The sequence below is a fragment of the Colobus angolensis genome, unplaced genomic scaffold, assembly GCF_000951035.1.
Source record: "Colobus angolensis palliatus isolate OR3802 unplaced genomic scaffold, Cang.pa_1.0 Scaffold533, whole genome shotgun sequence".
Taxonomy (NCBI): Eukaryota; Metazoa; Chordata; class Mammalia; order Primates; family Cercopithecidae; genus Colobus; species Colobus angolensis.
In genome coordinates this window covers 269,831-285,757 of record NW_012118855.1, presented here as the reverse complement: position 1 = coordinate 285,757, position 15,927 = coordinate 269,831, and the positions used below count along the sequence as shown (strand labels likewise).

Genomic DNA, 15,927 nt, shown 5'->3' with positions numbered 1-15,927 from the left:
CACGAGAGGCACTACAGGTGGTACTGCCAGGGTCAGCTGGATCCCCGAGAACCAGCCTGCTCTCTCACATGGACCCAACACCTCGTGTCTGCCTTTCCCTGAGATGCACATGAGGCCCTCTCCTCTCCCCGCCCTCCCCACCCCCTGGCCTGCCACAAGACCCGCATCGTCACGTTCACTGAGGGTCCAGCATGGAGGATGGTTTCTGTACCTGGGGACACATCCAGCCCCATGGTCCTCCTTGCTCAAAAGGAGGTGGCCCAGGAGGCCATGTCTCCAGGGAGAAAGGAGTCCTGGGAGCAGACAACAGCCCTGAGCAGCTCCTTTCTCCTCTCCCAGAACTTGGCTGCAGCCCATGAGGTCCACAGCTTTGAGCAGGCAGCAGCCGAGCTCCAGGGAAGGATGCAGGAGAAAACGGCCCTGATGAAGGGAGAGGACGGAGGCCACAGCCTGTCGTCTGTGCGGACCCTGCAGCAACAGCACAGGCGCCTGGAGGTGAGGCCCATGCCCTGCAGCCTGCCTGTCTGTCCCTGCCCAAAGGCGGTGGCTGAGGGGACCTATCTCAGCACTCCCCCAAGGTGCTAGGTGAGGGCCTTCCCACCCCAGCCTGCTTCAGCCTCCTCTCCAGAAACCAGATCCTTCCCTGAGGGGTCCTGGGACTTGGCCCAGGTTATGCAGCAGAGTGGAGGTGGCTCCTCAGAGAGGCCTGGTGCTCCTGAATGGAGAGCACGCGTCGGCTGTTTGGGGACTGAGGCCTGATCTCATGCTCTGGTTGCAGAGAGAGCTGGCAGCTATGGAGAAGGAGGTGGCACGGGTGCAGACGGAGGCCTGCCGACTGGGCCAGCTACATCCTGTGGCTCCAGGGTGCCTGGCCAAGGTGCAGGAGGCCTGGGCCACTCTGCAGGCAAAGGCCCAGGAGCGAGGCCAGTGGCTGGCGCAGGCTGCACAGGGCCATGCCTTCCTCGGGCGCTGCCAGGAACTGCTGTAGGTGTCCTACCTCGGCTGCTGGCCCAGCTCTGCCCTGTGGGGTGGGGGTATCCTGGCTCTTCAGGGAGCTGGGCCTCCCTGCCCGTGCCCTCCCCTGCCCGTGCCCTCCCCTGCCCGTGCCTCCCCAGCCAGCCCTGACAACAGCTCCCGTCCCTGACCCTACAGAGCATGGGCACAGGAGAGGCAGGAGCTGGCCTCCTCCAAGGAGCTGGCTGAGGACGTGGTGGGGGCTGAGCAGCTCCTTGGGCAGCATGAAGAGCTGGGGCAGGAAATCAGGGAATGCCGCCTTCAAGCCCAGGACCTGCGGCAGGAAGGACAGCAGCTGGTGGACAACAGCCACGTCATGTCCCCGGAGGTGCGAACACAGAGGGTGGGCCTGGGGTTGGGCTGGGGATGCAGCCTGATCGCCAAAGGCCTCAGGGCCCCTCACGGGCATGGAAACCAGCAGGCCAGGAAGGCTGGGCGCAGGCAGGGAGAGAGGCTGGGAAGGGGCAGGTGCGGGTCTCACAGCCTTCCCTCTGCACTTCCATTAACACTTGGCTCTCCAGCCCTGCCCTGCCTTGCCCAGGGTGGGAGCCCTATCCAAGCTGTCACCCCTAGCAGCCCCTCCCCGCCAGGTGACAGAGTGTCTGCAGGAGCTGGAAGGGCGGCTGCAGGAGTTGGAGGAGGCCTGGGCCCTGCGCCGGCAACGCTGTGCCGAGAGCTGGGGTCTGCAGAAGCTTCGGCAGAGGCTGGAGCAGGCTGAGGCCTGGCTGGCCTGCCGGGAAGGCCTCCTGCTGAAGCCCGCCTATGGGGTGAGTGGGGGTCCTGCCCCTTTGCTGGCTACCAGGCTCTGGGCGCCCCCCAAGCTGGGCCTCACTCGAACATGCTTCTCCCCAGCACTCAGTGTCAGATGTGGAGTTGCTGCTACACAGACACCAGGACTTAGAAAAGCTGCTGGCAGCCCAGGAAGAGAAGTTTGCCCAAATGCAGAAGACAGAGGTGAAGAGAGCCTCCGCGAGGGGCTGAGGGCTGGTGGGGGAATAGTCCCTCTCAGCCTGCAAGTCAGGGTCTCCAGGGCACTGAGCCCTCACCCTGCCTTACCCACTCCTTTCGCTGGCCAGCTGCGGTGGTGGGAGAGGCACCATGGTGGACTGGGTGCCAAAGCTGAAAGAGCTAGTGAGGGGGAGGCAGGCCCCCTCTGACCGGGAGGGATGGGGGAGGGGAGGTAGACGGGAGCCCGAGGCGTGGCTGGTCTCCCTGACCTGGCTCACCTTGCCCATCTTGCCCCACTCCCCAAGACGGAACAGGAGCTCCTGCTGCAGCCACAGGAGCTGAAACCTGGGAGAGCTGGCGGCTCGCTGACGTCCTCTCAGTGGAGGCCCTCTGGACACCGGGGGCCAGGAGCGCAGCTGGCTGAGATGAGGGGCCCCCAGGCAGGTGTCCCCATGGGGCTGCAGGCACCCCCAGCGTTGGTCTCCCTGGAGTGTGCAGGAGCTGTGGCTGTGAGGGTGAGGGCCTACACCCTGGAGCCAGTGCTGGGAGCCCTGGGCACCGGAGCTCAAGGTCATTAGGAATAAAGACGGCTATCTATAGCCATGCCACCCTGAACATGCCCAATCTCATCTGATCTTGGAAGCTAAGCAGGGTCGGGCCTGGTTAGTACTTGGGTGGGAGGAATAAACAGAGCAGGGGGCAGTGGGTGCCTCACCCGCCTTCCTGAGGGTGCTGGTCCTGACATTTCCAGGCCCCATCTTGTATTTTCAGGATTCAAAGGGTGCCCCCACCATGGAGGGGTCTTTGGAGTTCAAGCAGCACCTGCTGCCTGGCGGGAGGCAGGTAAGTGTCTGGAGATTCCTTCTCCAGGCAGCCCCCACTTGCAGTAAAACTTGAGGGACTGGGAAGAGCCATCTGGGCCTGGCACCCTTGCACTGTGACCTTGGGCAGATGCCACCCCCCACCATGCTGTCCAGGCAGTTTGGTTCCTTGGGGCCCTTTCCAGCTTCCGCCCCCACCCAGGAGGTGCTGGGATTCCTCCTCCCTCCCTGCTCTTCCCCTTCTGCTTAATTTCTCCTGTCAGAGCCCCTCTGTGGCTTCCCTTTCCCCATAGGGACTTTGGTCCAATCCATTGCTTTTCCTGGGAGGCTCCACACACACAGCGAGGCATGGACAGGCCCTAGCTCCAACTTCCCTTCTGCACATGGCTCATGTGGCCTTCCCGCCTCCCCTCCACAGCCCAGCTCGAGCTCCTGGGACAGCTGCCATGGGACCTTGCAGGGCAACTCCCTGAGCCTGTTGCTGGATGAGAGGATGGCAAAGGAGGTACCAGGCGGGGTGGGGGAGATGCAGACATCAGGGTGCTGGGAGACAAGGCAGAGCGGCCCCAGGACGGAGGGACCACACGACGGAGGGACCACACAGGGAAAAGCTGTGAGATGGCCGCAGTGACCCCTGCCTTTCATCTCTCCTCAGAAAGTAGCTTCCCTGGCCCTCCTTGACCTCACGGGAGCCCGGTGTGAGAGGCTGCCGGGCCGCCATGGCAGGAAACACACATTCTCCTTAAGGTGAGGGGAGAGACATGGACTTCCGGCATGGCCCCAGCAGCCACCTGGTTCAGTGGGGGCTGGAAGCGTGGGGGACCCCAAAGGGACAGTGGAGAGTTTGATGTGACTGTGTGGGTGCCAGGCTGACCAGCGGGAAAGAGATCCTGTTTGCAGCACCATCCGAAGAGCAGGCTGAGAGCTGGTGGCGAGCCCTGGGCAGCACTGCAGGTGGGCTTCAGGGGAAGGATGCGGGGAGGGCGGCCGACTCTCTGGGCCCTAAGCTTCTGGGCCCCTGGCGTTTTATGCATCCTCAGGAGGTTTCACGGTTAGCATCTCTAACCCCCGAGAAGTAAGTTGGACTTACTGTTTTTTTCTCAAAGAATTTAGGTCCCAGAGAGGTTAAGCCACTTGCCCAAGATCACGCAGCTAATTAGCAGCAGAGATGGGGCCAGTTTTGACCCCCAAGCTGTGTCCTGGTCCTGTTGTGCCCCTTTTGGAGTCTGCCATTCTGAGACTGCCCCAAGCCCTTCCTGCCAAGATCCTCATGGACTGTTCCTCCAGGGGCTTTCCAGGCTCTGTTCTGTCTGACCTGGGGGCTGCTTTAACCTTCTAGTCCTCAGACAACTTTGAATGTCACCACCTTGACAGTAAGCAAGCCGGGTTCTACTCGGAGGAATATACAGACAACCCCTTGGACCACTTTCTTCCATGGTCAGCATGCTCTGCCGAGGCTCCATGTGGACACAGTGTGTTCAGGGAATTCCTCTCAAGAGTCTGTCTTCCCAGAAGCCCAAAGGGATCTTGAGTTCAGCATTCCAGAATCCCCCAGCTCCTAAGAAAGGCTCAGCCTTTCTTAACTCACCTGCGAGGAGTTTTCTAAGAGGCAGGACGCATGGGGGAAAAACCTGCCCACGAGTGCTCAGCCCACCCCACACCCCCACGTGGGAAGGCCCTGGCATGGCCAGGCTGCCCAAGGCTGTGCTGAGCCTCCAGAAGCTGGAGGAAGGAGCAGCCAGACCTGGCGCCTGCAGATGGTCTGGACCGGGCTAGCAGTGGTTATTCCCTTGCTCTGCAGCCCAGAGTCTGAGCCCGGAACTCAAAGCCAAACCTGTCAGCTCTCCGAATGAGTGCGCGACCACGGATGCCCGGCCTGGATGGCTACTCAGGCGGGACACACCTGGCGGGGGGAGCAGGGCGGGGAGCCCTGGGCTTCGGTGGCTGGCAGGTGCTGCCCTCTGAAGCCTGAGATTCTGGGCCTCAGACTGACTCTGTTGGGCTGTGGGGAAATACTACTGGACGCTCAGCTGAGAGGAATCCAGGCCACAAGGCCCAGATTTCCACAGACTCAACAGCGCTCCCCTCCCAGGGCTCACTCCACGCCCTCCACAGTGTGGGGCCCTGTGGACAAAGCTGCCTGGGCTCCCTCTGCCCTTCCTGCTTGGCTGCTTGGAGGAGGGGCAGCCAGGCTTCCCTCTGCCCGGTGCTGAGAGCCTGCCTGGGTTGGTTTCCCAGGGGCCCATGCCCTCCTCACTTTCCTCCCTCCTCTCTGCTCTCCAAGGCACAGCACATTGGCAGGACAGCCAGACCCTGCCCCACCCTTGTTCCAACCCATTCTCTACCTAGTCCTCCCCTGCTTTCCCCAGTGCCCGCTCCACGGCAATGGAGAGGGCCATATGTCCTGGACTGCAGGCCAGGGAGGAGGAGATGCGAAGGTGGATGTACAGGGCAGGTGGCTCTTACCTGGCTCCTCGGTCCCTCCTTGTAGATCCCAGCATCATTTTGATGCTTCAACCCCCTCACCCACATCTCCTTCCCCTCCAAACCAGAGGGCTTCAGGCTTTCCAGGGGGAGGGGACACCTGGGGGTAGGTGAAAATGGAGGAGGGATTGGAGACAGGCACATCCTCCATGCACGGGCCTCATGCCAGGATGAGCCTAGACATGCACACGCATATACAGCTGTGTGCCTGGAGGGCTCATACCACAAGGGATGGCAGCCACGGCTGTGGTCTCCAGTGTAACCATCTGCTCCCGGTCCTGCAGGGCCCAATACATGATTTAGATGATGTGTTGCTGAGACAGGCCTTGTCCTGGACACAGTGGCTCCCGAGGCTACCAGCACAGCCATTTCTTCTGCTGTCTCTAGCCCAGGGCTGGGGTCGCTAGGCCAGCTGACAGATGTAGAGTTGGGTTATGAGAGTCGAGGCAATTCCCACTCCCTACCCACAGCTGCTGCAGCGCCTGTCAGCTCTGGAATTCACTCCCACGCTTATTCTAGGAGGCTGGCTGGTCCGGGGAGGGCAGCGCGCCAGTGTTTGGAGAAGATCTGGGGTGGCCATACCCTGCTAAATTCACTCTATCTGTTTTCCCAACAGGTCTGATCCCTGAGGTGAACCCCAGGGCAACACCAAACTTCAGGGCCACAAGCAAGGACGCATCTAGGGGACCAGAATGAGACTCAGCCACAGGCAAAAGGGCTCTTTCCCGTGGCTGTTTCAACCGTTCCCCAGGCCCAGCTTCTGGAATAGACAGTTCCTTGTTACAAGATGGCTCCCATCATGTGGCAGGAAGCAGCCATTGCCTGGCCTCCCCCTGCACTCCTGTCTGGGTGAAGAGGAGACGTGTTCCAGCAGAGCAGGTGGGCAAGGCCAGGGCTACCCCAGGCCCACGTGGCCGCCTTCTTGCTTGGAAGGGGTGACTGAGCACAGGTAGATGTGGACGTGTGCAGAGAATCTACTCTTCGGGGGAAGCCCACGCCGACTGAGCGAGCTCTGTACCAGCCCTTGCCACGTACAACCAGAAGCCTAGAATGACATGGCCCTTCTCCGCAGTAATAACAGCTCGTCTCAGATAGTGCCTCACATTTGTATGAGTCTGTAATGTATCAAGTGTTCCATCTCACCTTGTACAACTACTCAAGGTAGCGCAGAAGGGAAAACAGACAGGGGCCATGGGGTGATTACACAAATGGGCTCGGCCTCCTTACCCCACTGCAAACTGCTGAGGCCCCAGGGAGCTCCCAGCCCTCAGCATGGACCCTGGGACAGGGTCACCTGAGCCCCAGAGGCTCTGAAGCACTGGGTGGTGACAGTTCCCACCTGCAACTCAGCAGCCAGGGAGTGAATGAGAGTCAGGGGCGGCAGGGCCAGGCAGGGGCCCCGGCCATCACTGGGGCCTGCGCCGCCGCCTCCGCTGCACTGCCTGGCGCAGGGCCTCTAGCAGCTGCTCCCGGTTGTTGCAGACATTGTAATGTGTCAGGCGCAGCAGCTTGTCCACATCCTCCTGGCTGTAGGTCACCTTCGTGTAGTGGTAGGGAGAGTCCACTGAAGACAGGTTCACCTCCCCAGCCGCCGCCGCCTCAGGTGTCCGCCGGACCCCTGTGGAGAGAGTGGAGCCTGGCATGGGGGAACACGTGGGGAAGGTGGGTATGGAGACACACGGGGACAGAGGAAGTGTGGGGGACTAGGGCAGCAGGAGGGGGAGGGGAACAGCGGCTCACCAGGGGCCGAGTACTCCCGGAAGGAGTCGCTGACAAGGGGGAAGTGCAGCACCGCAGGGGCTCCGGGGCAGGTGGGGTCGGAGAAGGTGTGGCACTCCCGAGGCTGGAGCTGCTCTTCGGGGCTGGGCGAGATGGGCGGGAACGGGAGCCCCTGCTCCTGGCAGAACCGGCCCAGGAGCTGCAGCTGCTGCAGGGCAGGCAGAAGGGGCGTCAGCGGGACAGGGCCCCTGGTGTCCTCAACACTGGGGCTGACGATGTGAGATGCACCAAGATTCACGGAGCTGGGGCTCAAATGCCCCGTCAGCGTCTCCAGTGGGGCCCACGAAGCCAGCCTTTGGGAAAAAAGCGCCACACCTGACAGGCCTCGGTGGCAGCTCCTCTGGGGCTAGACGGAGCCGGGCTGCTCCCAGCACTCCAGTTCTGACACTGGGAGGCAGAGCAGACTCGGCAGGTGGGCCCAGAGGCCCAGGACCACACCTCGCAGGTCAGTAAAGGGGACCCAGATACAAGATAAAACCTTGCCAGCTTCCCAACTTCCGGAAGAGTATGAGCAAATTAACAGATTCCAGTGTCCCAGTCACATGCAGTCACTGTCACAGCTCCTAAAGGAAGCTGGACCAGACACTGGACTCCAAAGCCCCTCTCTTCAGGGGGCAGGGGCCACCCACCACCTCCCATGCCTGCCCACCCTCCCCAACCTGGAAGGCTCCGTGGAGGTTGTAGTCCAATGACAGGATGAGGTCCACATCCCGAGTGGGCTGCAGGAGGGGCAGGCAGCTGGTGTTGATGAGGTAGCCAACATCCAGCAGGCACAGGTGGGGCTCCGAGGGTGTCAGCTGGTTGGGGAGCCCATCCAGAGTGGTAGCTGGAAGGTTGGGGAGAGCAGCAATTGTCACGGATACCAAGGGTACCAGATTCCTGCTGGAAGGAGAGACTCTGGCCTCTGGCCCCTGCTTTCCTGCTGAACTAACACCCCTACAGCCCGGCAGGTGGGCCCTGGGTCCCCAAGACAAGGAGAAAAAGACCCCTGCTCCAAGCAGTCCAGGGACTCGAGCTCAAAGCAGAACGGGAGTGGACCGGGAGGGGTGTCTGGAGCTGGGGACTCGAGGCTCAGGTGGCCACAGGAGGACTGTTGGGAGAAGCAGGTACCTTTCCAGGTGGAGAAGTGAGGATGCTGAAAGTAGTCTTTGTGGAAATGGAGGCCACGCAGGAAATTATGTGTGGCCTGGGCCAGTGGGCGCCGTGTCAGAAGATCAGTGAAAAACGCAGCTATCCTGCTGGCTGTTGAGGGTGGTTCTTCTATCTTCAGAAGGGGGACCTGTTCCTTGTCTACACAGGCAAGGTGGGGGTGTGGGGGGAGAACGGGGACTCCTGCATCTTTATCCCCACCTTGGTGGTGACCCTGGAGGGGTTAGAGGTGAGACCCCCCGCCCCCGGTACAGCCCCAGCTGGCTGCCTCTTGGCACCCTTATGAAGGGGCCAGAGCACCTACCCAGGTTGGCCTGGTTCCTGACCCAGCGGTCCCAGAACTGGCTGGGCTCTGAGGCCCAGTATAAGCTGTCCTGGAGGTTGGCTGCATACAGGTTGCTCCAGATACCTGAAAGAGCGGCCGTGAGGGAAGAGGGTGCCCGACTCCTGTCCCAACCCTACCCTTCCCCATGGCCAATCCTGACCCAGGAAGCTCTTCTGACCGAGGGCCACCCTCTCACTCAGGGCCCATTTTCCCTGCTCGGCCCAGCTTCCCCAGCCTGCCCAGTGCCCCTCACCTTCTAAGAAGCAGATGCGGGACTCAGGGAGCCTCTTCGTCAGCCGCCCCATGAAGAACTCAGAGCCAAAGAGCTCAGAGGGGATGAAGGTCCCATACTTGGGGAAGCCGACCTCGTAGGGAGAGAACTCGCACCACTCTGTGAGGAGGCCACCCCTCAGCCTCCTGGTGCAGAGCCCTTAGTCACCCGTACCCCCACCCAGGGCTTTGCTTTAGGGCAGCCTAGGACCAGGAGGCCCAGGCCTTGTGGCCTGGGCTTTGTGCATGGGGCCTAAGGCCCCTGCCTCCTTCCCAAAGGCCCAAGGGACCCTGGTAGGGTGTCAGTCTCCAGAAAGCACAGGACCTGGCCCAGGAGAGGTGGGTGTGACATCTGCCGTCTGCACACAGGCCCCGTCTCCCCTTACTCCACCAACCGCGAGGGCACAGGTCTCATCTCAGCTCTGGGGCCACTCACCCCCAAATTCAAAAGTGGACAGGCTCTGCCCCTTGGTGTTGAGGGCACAGTAGATGGGCAGAGGGTTCTGGCCATGACTCAGGGCCTCCCGCTGATCTGAGAGCTTGTGGTCATGGGGCTGGGGAAAGACGAGTGGAACCTAAACCCACAGCTGCCTGGGTGCCCAGGCCTTTCCCACCCTGCCGTCCAGCGCCGTGCCCCAGCTCCAGCCCTGGCTCTGCCCCCGGCTGCAGCCCCCGCACCTCGTCGTGCAGCAGCGCCTCGTTGATGAGGGCCCACAGGCTGGTGAAGCAGCTTGGGTAGCCCAGGCGGGCACGCTCGGCCAGCTCCTGCCGGTACCGCTGCAGCTGGCTGGGGGCCAGCACACCGAGCTTGCTCTTGGTCACCTGGGTCTTTAGCAACTCAGTGGGCCCTGCCAGGTCCTTCTGAGACCACTCTGGGTCCTCATAGAGGTTGGCCAAGGCCCTGGGAAAAGCCAAAGCCAGACGGCTGTCACTGAAGGACCCTCCAGACCTCACGTGCCCCGGGTTTTCTAGGACAACAGCCTGGCAGGGACCTCCCCAGGGTCTCCTGGAGCACATTTCTCCCTGGCACGTTCATTCTCCCATGTTCATTCTAGCCCTTCTAGTTTGCTCAGAGGCCTAGGAGAACCCTGGCACCAGCACCCCCTGCCACACAGGGTCCAGTATCGGCCTGCCCCCAGCTCACCAGGTGGAGCCCGAGGCCCCAGTAATGTAGGAGACGCAATCCAAGAGGCCCAGCTCCTGCAGGCCGGCCAGCTGCCCGTACAGGGAAGTCATTGCCCGGATCCCACCGCCAGTGGCCATAATAGCTACCACGGGGATCTGGAAAAGAAGACAGCCAGGCCTGCAGAGGCCCTAGGGACGGGAAGGCTAAGCCACGGGAAGAGGAGGTAGCAGGTCAAGTGGCCACCCAGCCCACAGCTAAGGCCTGATCACAGGTCGTGGGACCAGTTCTGAGTCAGCCCTGGGGGCCAGAAACAGCCTTAGTGAGCGCCCAGCTCCTCCAGTCCTAAGGGCTCCAGGAAAAAATGGCCCAGGCAAGTTCTGAGCCTCATCTCCTTGCCCTCAGCCCCCGAGTCTGATGCTCACTTTCTGGAAGACCCAGGGCCCACCTTAAAATTTTCCCAAATTGCCATCACTCCCCCAGGAGATGGCCCAGGCTAATAGGAACCTCCTGAGGCACCCCGGGCCAACAGGCCTCATGCCAGCTATCTGTCTCGCTCCTCAGACAGGCTAGGCTGAGAACCCGGAAACAGAGCAGGAAAGGCAGCCCTTCGAGGCAGCTCCCGGGTGGGCTCCAGGCACCTCAAGCAACACTCTGCCTGTGCCAAGTCCCTGCCAATGCCAGGCGAGAGGAAGCAGGGTGGGGACAGGCAGCTACGAACTCTGGTCTAGATCAGGGACAAGCAGCTCCAGTGTTCAGCACTGAACAAGCAAGTCCGGGGACACCCCATCCAGCCCAGCCCGCAGACCTCGTCCTCCTGCAGGTCTCCATCCAGCTGCAGGGCCTGCCGCAAGGCCGCGGCCACCACCTGCTTCCTCCTGCTCAGGAAGGCCTGTTCCTCTGCACAGGGCCTGAAGCCCAGTCGCACGGCCAGCTCCCTCGGTCTGGCAGGGGAGGGAAGAGACCATGAGACAGCTCTCAGCCCTCCCCAGAGAATGGAAAGCTGGGTCTGCCTCACCTGCACTGCCCACTGCCCTCCCTCCTCTCCCCAACCCTCACTGCCACTCCTGTGTCACAAGACTGCAGTTTGACACCGAGGGAGAGTGTGTCCAGGTGGACATGCTTGGGAATGCAGCAAAGCAGACTGGCGGGACACAGAATTCCGTGGCTGTAAGAGGCTGCTTAGGATCCCGGGTGCAGATAGGCCCCCAGGAAGGACCTACACCATGGATCCCCCATCCAAGTCTCCTGCTCTGTCCCTCACCCATGGAGTTCAAAAATGACTACAAAGAGGGTGGATGCCGGGTGCAGTGGCCTACGCCTGTACTCCCAGCACTTTGGGAGGCTGAAGCAGGCATATAACTTGAGGCCAGGAGTTCAAGACCAGCCTGGCCAACATGGGGAAACCCTGTCTCCACGAAAAATACAAATATAAAAATATAAAACCAGGTGTGGTGGTGTGCACCTGTAATCCCAGCTACCCGGGGGGCTGAGGCAGGAGAATCGCTTGAACCCCAGAGGCGGAGGTTGCAGTGAGCCAATATCACGCCATTACACTCCAGCTTGGGCAACAGAGAGATTCTGTCTCAAATAAAAAAAAAAAAGATGGGGAGGGGCAGAAAAGGGCCAATGATTCTGTCTCCGAGAGGTGAGAAGCCGCTCTCCCAAGACGGTGGGCGACAGCTCTACGAAGATCATTTAAGATCCGGCCATAACAGCTTCCACTCAAAAGGGCGCAATTTCCCCTCTTCTCTCCCTTGGTTTTCCTGCCCTCTCTGCGCCCCAAACCATGTTACCACTTTCCATCCTCACCTTCCCGCGTTTTCCAGCCAAACATTTATCAAGTGCTCCCCAGGTGCCTGGCACTGGGCTGGCCGCTCACTCATCCCTCCGACCATAGGTGCTAAGGCTCCTCCCAGTACTTTGTGCCCCCTGCTGAGCGCCAGCCTGAGCCCCTTCAGAGAGCATGAGGATGAGGGGTGGCTGTTTCTCCCCCTCACTCCTCCAGGCCTGCTCCAGCCCCGGGCCCCGGTTACTTTTCCAGGGCCTTGCCCAGTCCCCAGCCAGGCCTCTCACCCTGCTTCTTTTTTCAGCTCCACTCTCATCAGGGGGTCCTGAAAACCATGAAGGCCCCAGTCACAAAGGTCGGCCACCTCCACTCAGCTATGCTCCCCTTACCCTGACCCCAGGCGTACCACCCCCCCCACTGTCTCCACAGGGGCGAGGCCTGAAGCAGGGATGCTCAGAGGATACTCCCCAAAGAGCCTGGCCCCTGGCACCTGCTCAGGGTGTAGCCCATGGAGAGAAGCGGGAAGCAGGCCCGTCCCTCTGTGGCCTGGGGCCCAGCCCAGTCCAGGCACCTTGCTTCCTCCCCTGGGAGGCCAGTACCTGGGACGTGGGGAAGACAAGCCTCACCACTTGGTCAGAGGGCAGGGCACTCAGTGGCACCTTTAGTTGCTCCTCGGGGGCATCCTGCAGGGGACAAAGGACAGAGACCTAAGAATCTTTACGCTTCCGCTCCTCGCACGGACCTCACCAAACTCCCACCAGCAGCCATAGAGGTATGGGAGGGATGGGCAGGGGAGGCCAGCATGGGCCCACACGTGCTGCCAACGTGCACACACTGCCAGGTGGGGCAGAGGTCAGGCTGGGAGGAGGCGCCGAGCCAGGGTACTGGGAGGAGGTGCGGAGGGAGGGAGGAAGTTCTGGGGGCCCCACCTCCAGGGAGCGAGGCACACTACCTGCAGGTGAATACTCAGCTCCTGTTCCCAGCAGGCTGGGCAGTGGAAGCGGAAGGTGCCAGTGCCCACAGAGGCCTCCTGCGGACCCTCACAGGACCCAGGAACCACAAGCTGAACTCTGCGCTCTGAGGCTGGAAAGAGGAACCAGAGCAGAGAGGCTGAGGACGGTATCTCTGCCCACAGAACCCATCTTGCTGGGAGGCCTGGAGGACACCTCCCTCTCCCCGCTGAAATAGTCTGGTCAGGCCGGGGCTACGAGATGGAGCCCCCACCACAGTCCCCCTGGGAAGGCCTAAGGGGAAAGCTCAGGCTCCAGGGAGCCCCACAGAGAACTGTCCAATGCTTAAAGGGGGAAGACGGGCTGAGAGCCGGGGGCTGTCCCAGTGAGCTGGGGACTCACGCTTCTGGTCTCCTGTCTCCTCCAGTTGAACGTGCAAGCAGGAGAGCTCCCGGGCCTGAGTCATGAAGGGAGTCCCTCAGACGCTAACCCCACCCCCATTCAGGGACCCCACCCTCCCAGCACCCTGGCTCCTGCTGGTCTGCACTTCATTACCTGGACCCTTGAGATTGTATTCCCTTAACAAACGGAAATCCCAGGGTCCCCAGACAGAGGCAGCGGCGGGCCTGTGCCTCAAGCTGCTGGCATGAGGGAGTCCCGGGGACCCCAGCCCACCTCCCAGAGCGCCGGTCACACTCACCACCAGAACGCCATTGCTGAAGAGCTGCTCGCCACGGTCAGCCCTGGAAAGAGATCCCAAAGCCCCCTTAGTAGGAGTCCAGGTTCTCACCCCACAGAGACCTGGGCATCCCCCAGGCACTAGTGCTGTCCTTCCCACGAGGCACTCCCACCCAAACTGCCCCAGGCCCCTGACTCACAGACTTTGCAGGCGAAATTCAACTTCCAGGCACCCCTCACCCTGGGAAGAGAGCCAGAAGCGAGTTAGAAAGGGTCAGAAGGAGTGTGCATGTGTCAGTGAGTATGAGAGACATGCGTGCGTGTGGAGATTTCAACCCAGACACCAGCTGGGGCTGCCGTGGAAACACCGCCTTGCCTGAGGGCTCAGTGAGAAGCTCTCGTGCCGGAACTCCCCAGCCCGCAGAGTCCCCACATCAAACAGCACTGACAACACAGAGTCATCTCCGGTCACCAGGTCCTGGTCAAAGACTTTCAGTTCCACGACATTCTGGAGGGGAAAAGAGTGACAGGGCTGCAGGAGGGAGGGGACGGGAAGGTGAGCAGGGCAGCGGCAGCGGCTGGTGGGGATGTGGGTAGAGCTAGTGCTGATGCCTGGCCCACCTTGAGCTGCCTGTGGATCCTGAAGTGAAAGCTCTGGTTCCAGACAGGGCTACTGCTATTCTTGACTGTGTGTGTCTGGAGCCTGTGGCTGCAGGCTGTGGGCAGCCAGAGAGTCACATAGCAGTCAGAGGGGGTCACTGTGGGAAGGAACAAGTGCCCAGTGGTGGCCAAGAGCCCTTCCCAGCCACCCAGACCCACTTCCTTCCATCACCTGGAGCCCCATGTGGGGTAAGACTAAGGGGAGGGGAAGTTGGGGGCAGAGGCAGAGCCCCAGCTGCCACCTTCCACCCAGAAGCTCCTCTCAGCCCCCTCCTCTAGGCCCTGCCCACCAGCCCACCCGCCTCCACCAAATCCAGCCACAGCACCCTCCTCCTCCCTCAGCCCAGCAGAGGCGCCAGGGCGGCGCGCACTCACCTAGGTCCTTAGAGGGTAGGCGATGGGCCTTCAGGACACGAACCGTGAGCAGGCAGGTCCTGGACACCTCTGCCTGCAGAGGCGGGAGAGGGGAGACCTGCTACAGGCTGATGAAGCCAAGGGTGACAGGGGCCGCAAAGGAGGCTGGAGCAGTGCCTTAAGGCCTAATCCTGAACCCCAGGCCTGTCCTCCATCCCATCAGAATCCTGAATCAACAAGAGGAGACATGACATCTCCACCATGATGCCTGCCAGCACTCACACAACGCTCTGCGCCGGCTCTGGGCCAAGGGCTTTGCATACATTAACTCAGTTATTGCACAACCACCATATGCGCCGATACTATTTATGACGACCCACTCCATGAGGAAACTGAGGCACAGAGAAGCAGTCATTTGCCTGAGGTCCAGAATTGGGATTGGCGCCCGGGCAGGCTGGCTCCAATTTATGCCTCACACGGACCTGCTTCCGCCTCCTCGGGGTAGTATCCTTTAGGCTCTCCACCCCACACCCCAGCTAAGCAGCTTTCAGGCTGGTCTTGGGTGGCAGGGGACATAAGCTATCGAGGGAGGGGAAGTGGCACGTCAGGGCCTTGGGCCCCCGGCTGAGCTGCTCTCACACCCTCCCTCTACCCCTGGTCAGAAGTGCATCCTGAAAATGGGCTCTCTCCCGGGCAGGGGAGGCGGCTCCTAGCTCAGACCCCTCACAGGCTGTCACGTCTGCCAGGTCAGGCTGAAGATGGTCCCCCAGTAGCTCCCTCCAAACCCATACCCCTGGTTCCGGGAATGCAGCCTGGCAGGCGCACCGGGACCAGGGAAACCAGTGCCAACTGCTTCCTTTCGGCCTTCTGCTTGCCTCCACAAGGGCCCTAACAGGTCAAGTCCAGGGAGCAACCAGGTCCAGGGCAGTGCTGGAGAGCCTCATCCACCAGGGTCAGCCCAGGGCCTCCACACTCCAGGCAATTGAGTCAGAGGAGCACAGAGCAGCCACTTGCTTCCAGGGCCTCAGGACGGCAGCTGGGAGCCTGTGAGTCTCCAGGGCCCATATCCATGGTGCCAGGGAGCTGTGCCAGCAGACCGTTCCCAGGGCAGAAAAAACTCAGGATGGATCCCTCATCCCCAGGCCTCCTTCTCCCCTGGCTTCTGCCCACTGCCCGGGTCTTGTGGTCAATAAACTCCCCTCCCTACACCTGGAGAAAACCACAGCTCCCGTAAGAAACATATTAACCAGGCCCCGGGCAGAGAGCAGGGGTCAGAGTGGGAACCCGGTACCCTGCCAGGCCTTACCAGAGCCATGAGACCGAGTCCTTAGGAGCAGGAATGATGGAGCAGTGGCCACAGGATCAAGGACTGTGGGCTTTCTAATCCAGAGCCAGGGATGTAATGTCCCAGTTGGTCCCAAGTCCCTCCCACCCGCTGCCTCTGCTCCACCTAAGCTCCACACCCACTCCTGGACCAGCCACCTGTCCAGGAAACGAGGCACCCTGAGCCTATACTAGAGCTCCTGACACCTCCGTGGCACTCGCCAGCCATTACCACCTGGGCCTGCCCCACCCAGCCCTGA

General features: G+C 61.3%; 2 protein-coding genes across 2 annotated transcripts in view; one reads left to right on the top strand and one right to left on the bottom strand.

Moving 5' to 3' along the window:
- SPTBN5 (spectrin, beta, non-erythrocytic 5) overlaps nucleotides 1-6,369 on the top strand; it is a 46,225-nt gene extending 39,856 nt beyond the window's left edge. The window contains exons 56-67 of the mRNA XM_011961051.1: nucleotides 340-495; nucleotides 779-984; nucleotides 1,153-1,342; nucleotides 1,605-1,781; nucleotides 1,867-1,968; nucleotides 2,268-2,402; nucleotides 2,734-2,805; nucleotides 3,202-3,288; nucleotides 3,439-3,530; nucleotides 3,652-3,737; nucleotides 4,585-4,675; nucleotides 5,884-6,369. Of these exons, the coding sequence (XP_011816441.1) occupies nucleotides 340-495; nucleotides 779-984; nucleotides 1,153-1,342; nucleotides 1,605-1,781; nucleotides 1,867-1,968; nucleotides 2,268-2,402; nucleotides 2,734-2,805; nucleotides 3,202-3,288; nucleotides 3,439-3,530; nucleotides 3,652-3,737; nucleotides 4,585-4,675; nucleotides 5,884-5,896 (1,407 nt within the window). The 3' untranslated portion in view covers nucleotides 5,897-6,369. The remainder of the gene's footprint in view (nucleotides 1-339; nucleotides 496-778; nucleotides 985-1,152; nucleotides 1,343-1,604; nucleotides 1,782-1,866; nucleotides 1,969-2,267; nucleotides 2,403-2,733; nucleotides 2,806-3,201; nucleotides 3,289-3,438; nucleotides 3,531-3,651; nucleotides 3,738-4,584; nucleotides 4,676-5,883) is intronic.
- PLA2G4B (phospholipase A2, group IVB (cytosolic)) lies at nucleotides 6,367-15,760 on the bottom strand. Its single transcript, XM_011961052.1, has 20 exons — nucleotides 15,651-15,760; nucleotides 14,366-14,438; nucleotides 13,952-14,088; nucleotides 13,707-13,838; nucleotides 13,531-13,571; nucleotides 13,353-13,395; nucleotides 13,055-13,109; nucleotides 12,655-12,785; nucleotides 12,302-12,385; nucleotides 11,990-12,027; nucleotides 10,722-10,857; nucleotides 9,935-10,071; nucleotides 9,469-9,691; nucleotides 9,227-9,344; nucleotides 8,774-8,911; nucleotides 8,500-8,604; nucleotides 8,157-8,336; nucleotides 7,706-7,872; nucleotides 7,008-7,194; nucleotides 6,367-6,885 (listed from the first exon to the last, which is right to left on the bottom strand). Exons 1-20 carry the CDS (start codon nucleotides 15,657-15,659, stop codon nucleotides 6,674-6,676), a joined length of 2,346 nt encoding a protein of 781 aa, XP_011816442.1. The 5' UTR covers nucleotides 15,660-15,760; the 3' UTR covers nucleotides 6,367-6,673.
- Nucleotides 15,761-15,927: the final 167 nt, after the last annotated feature.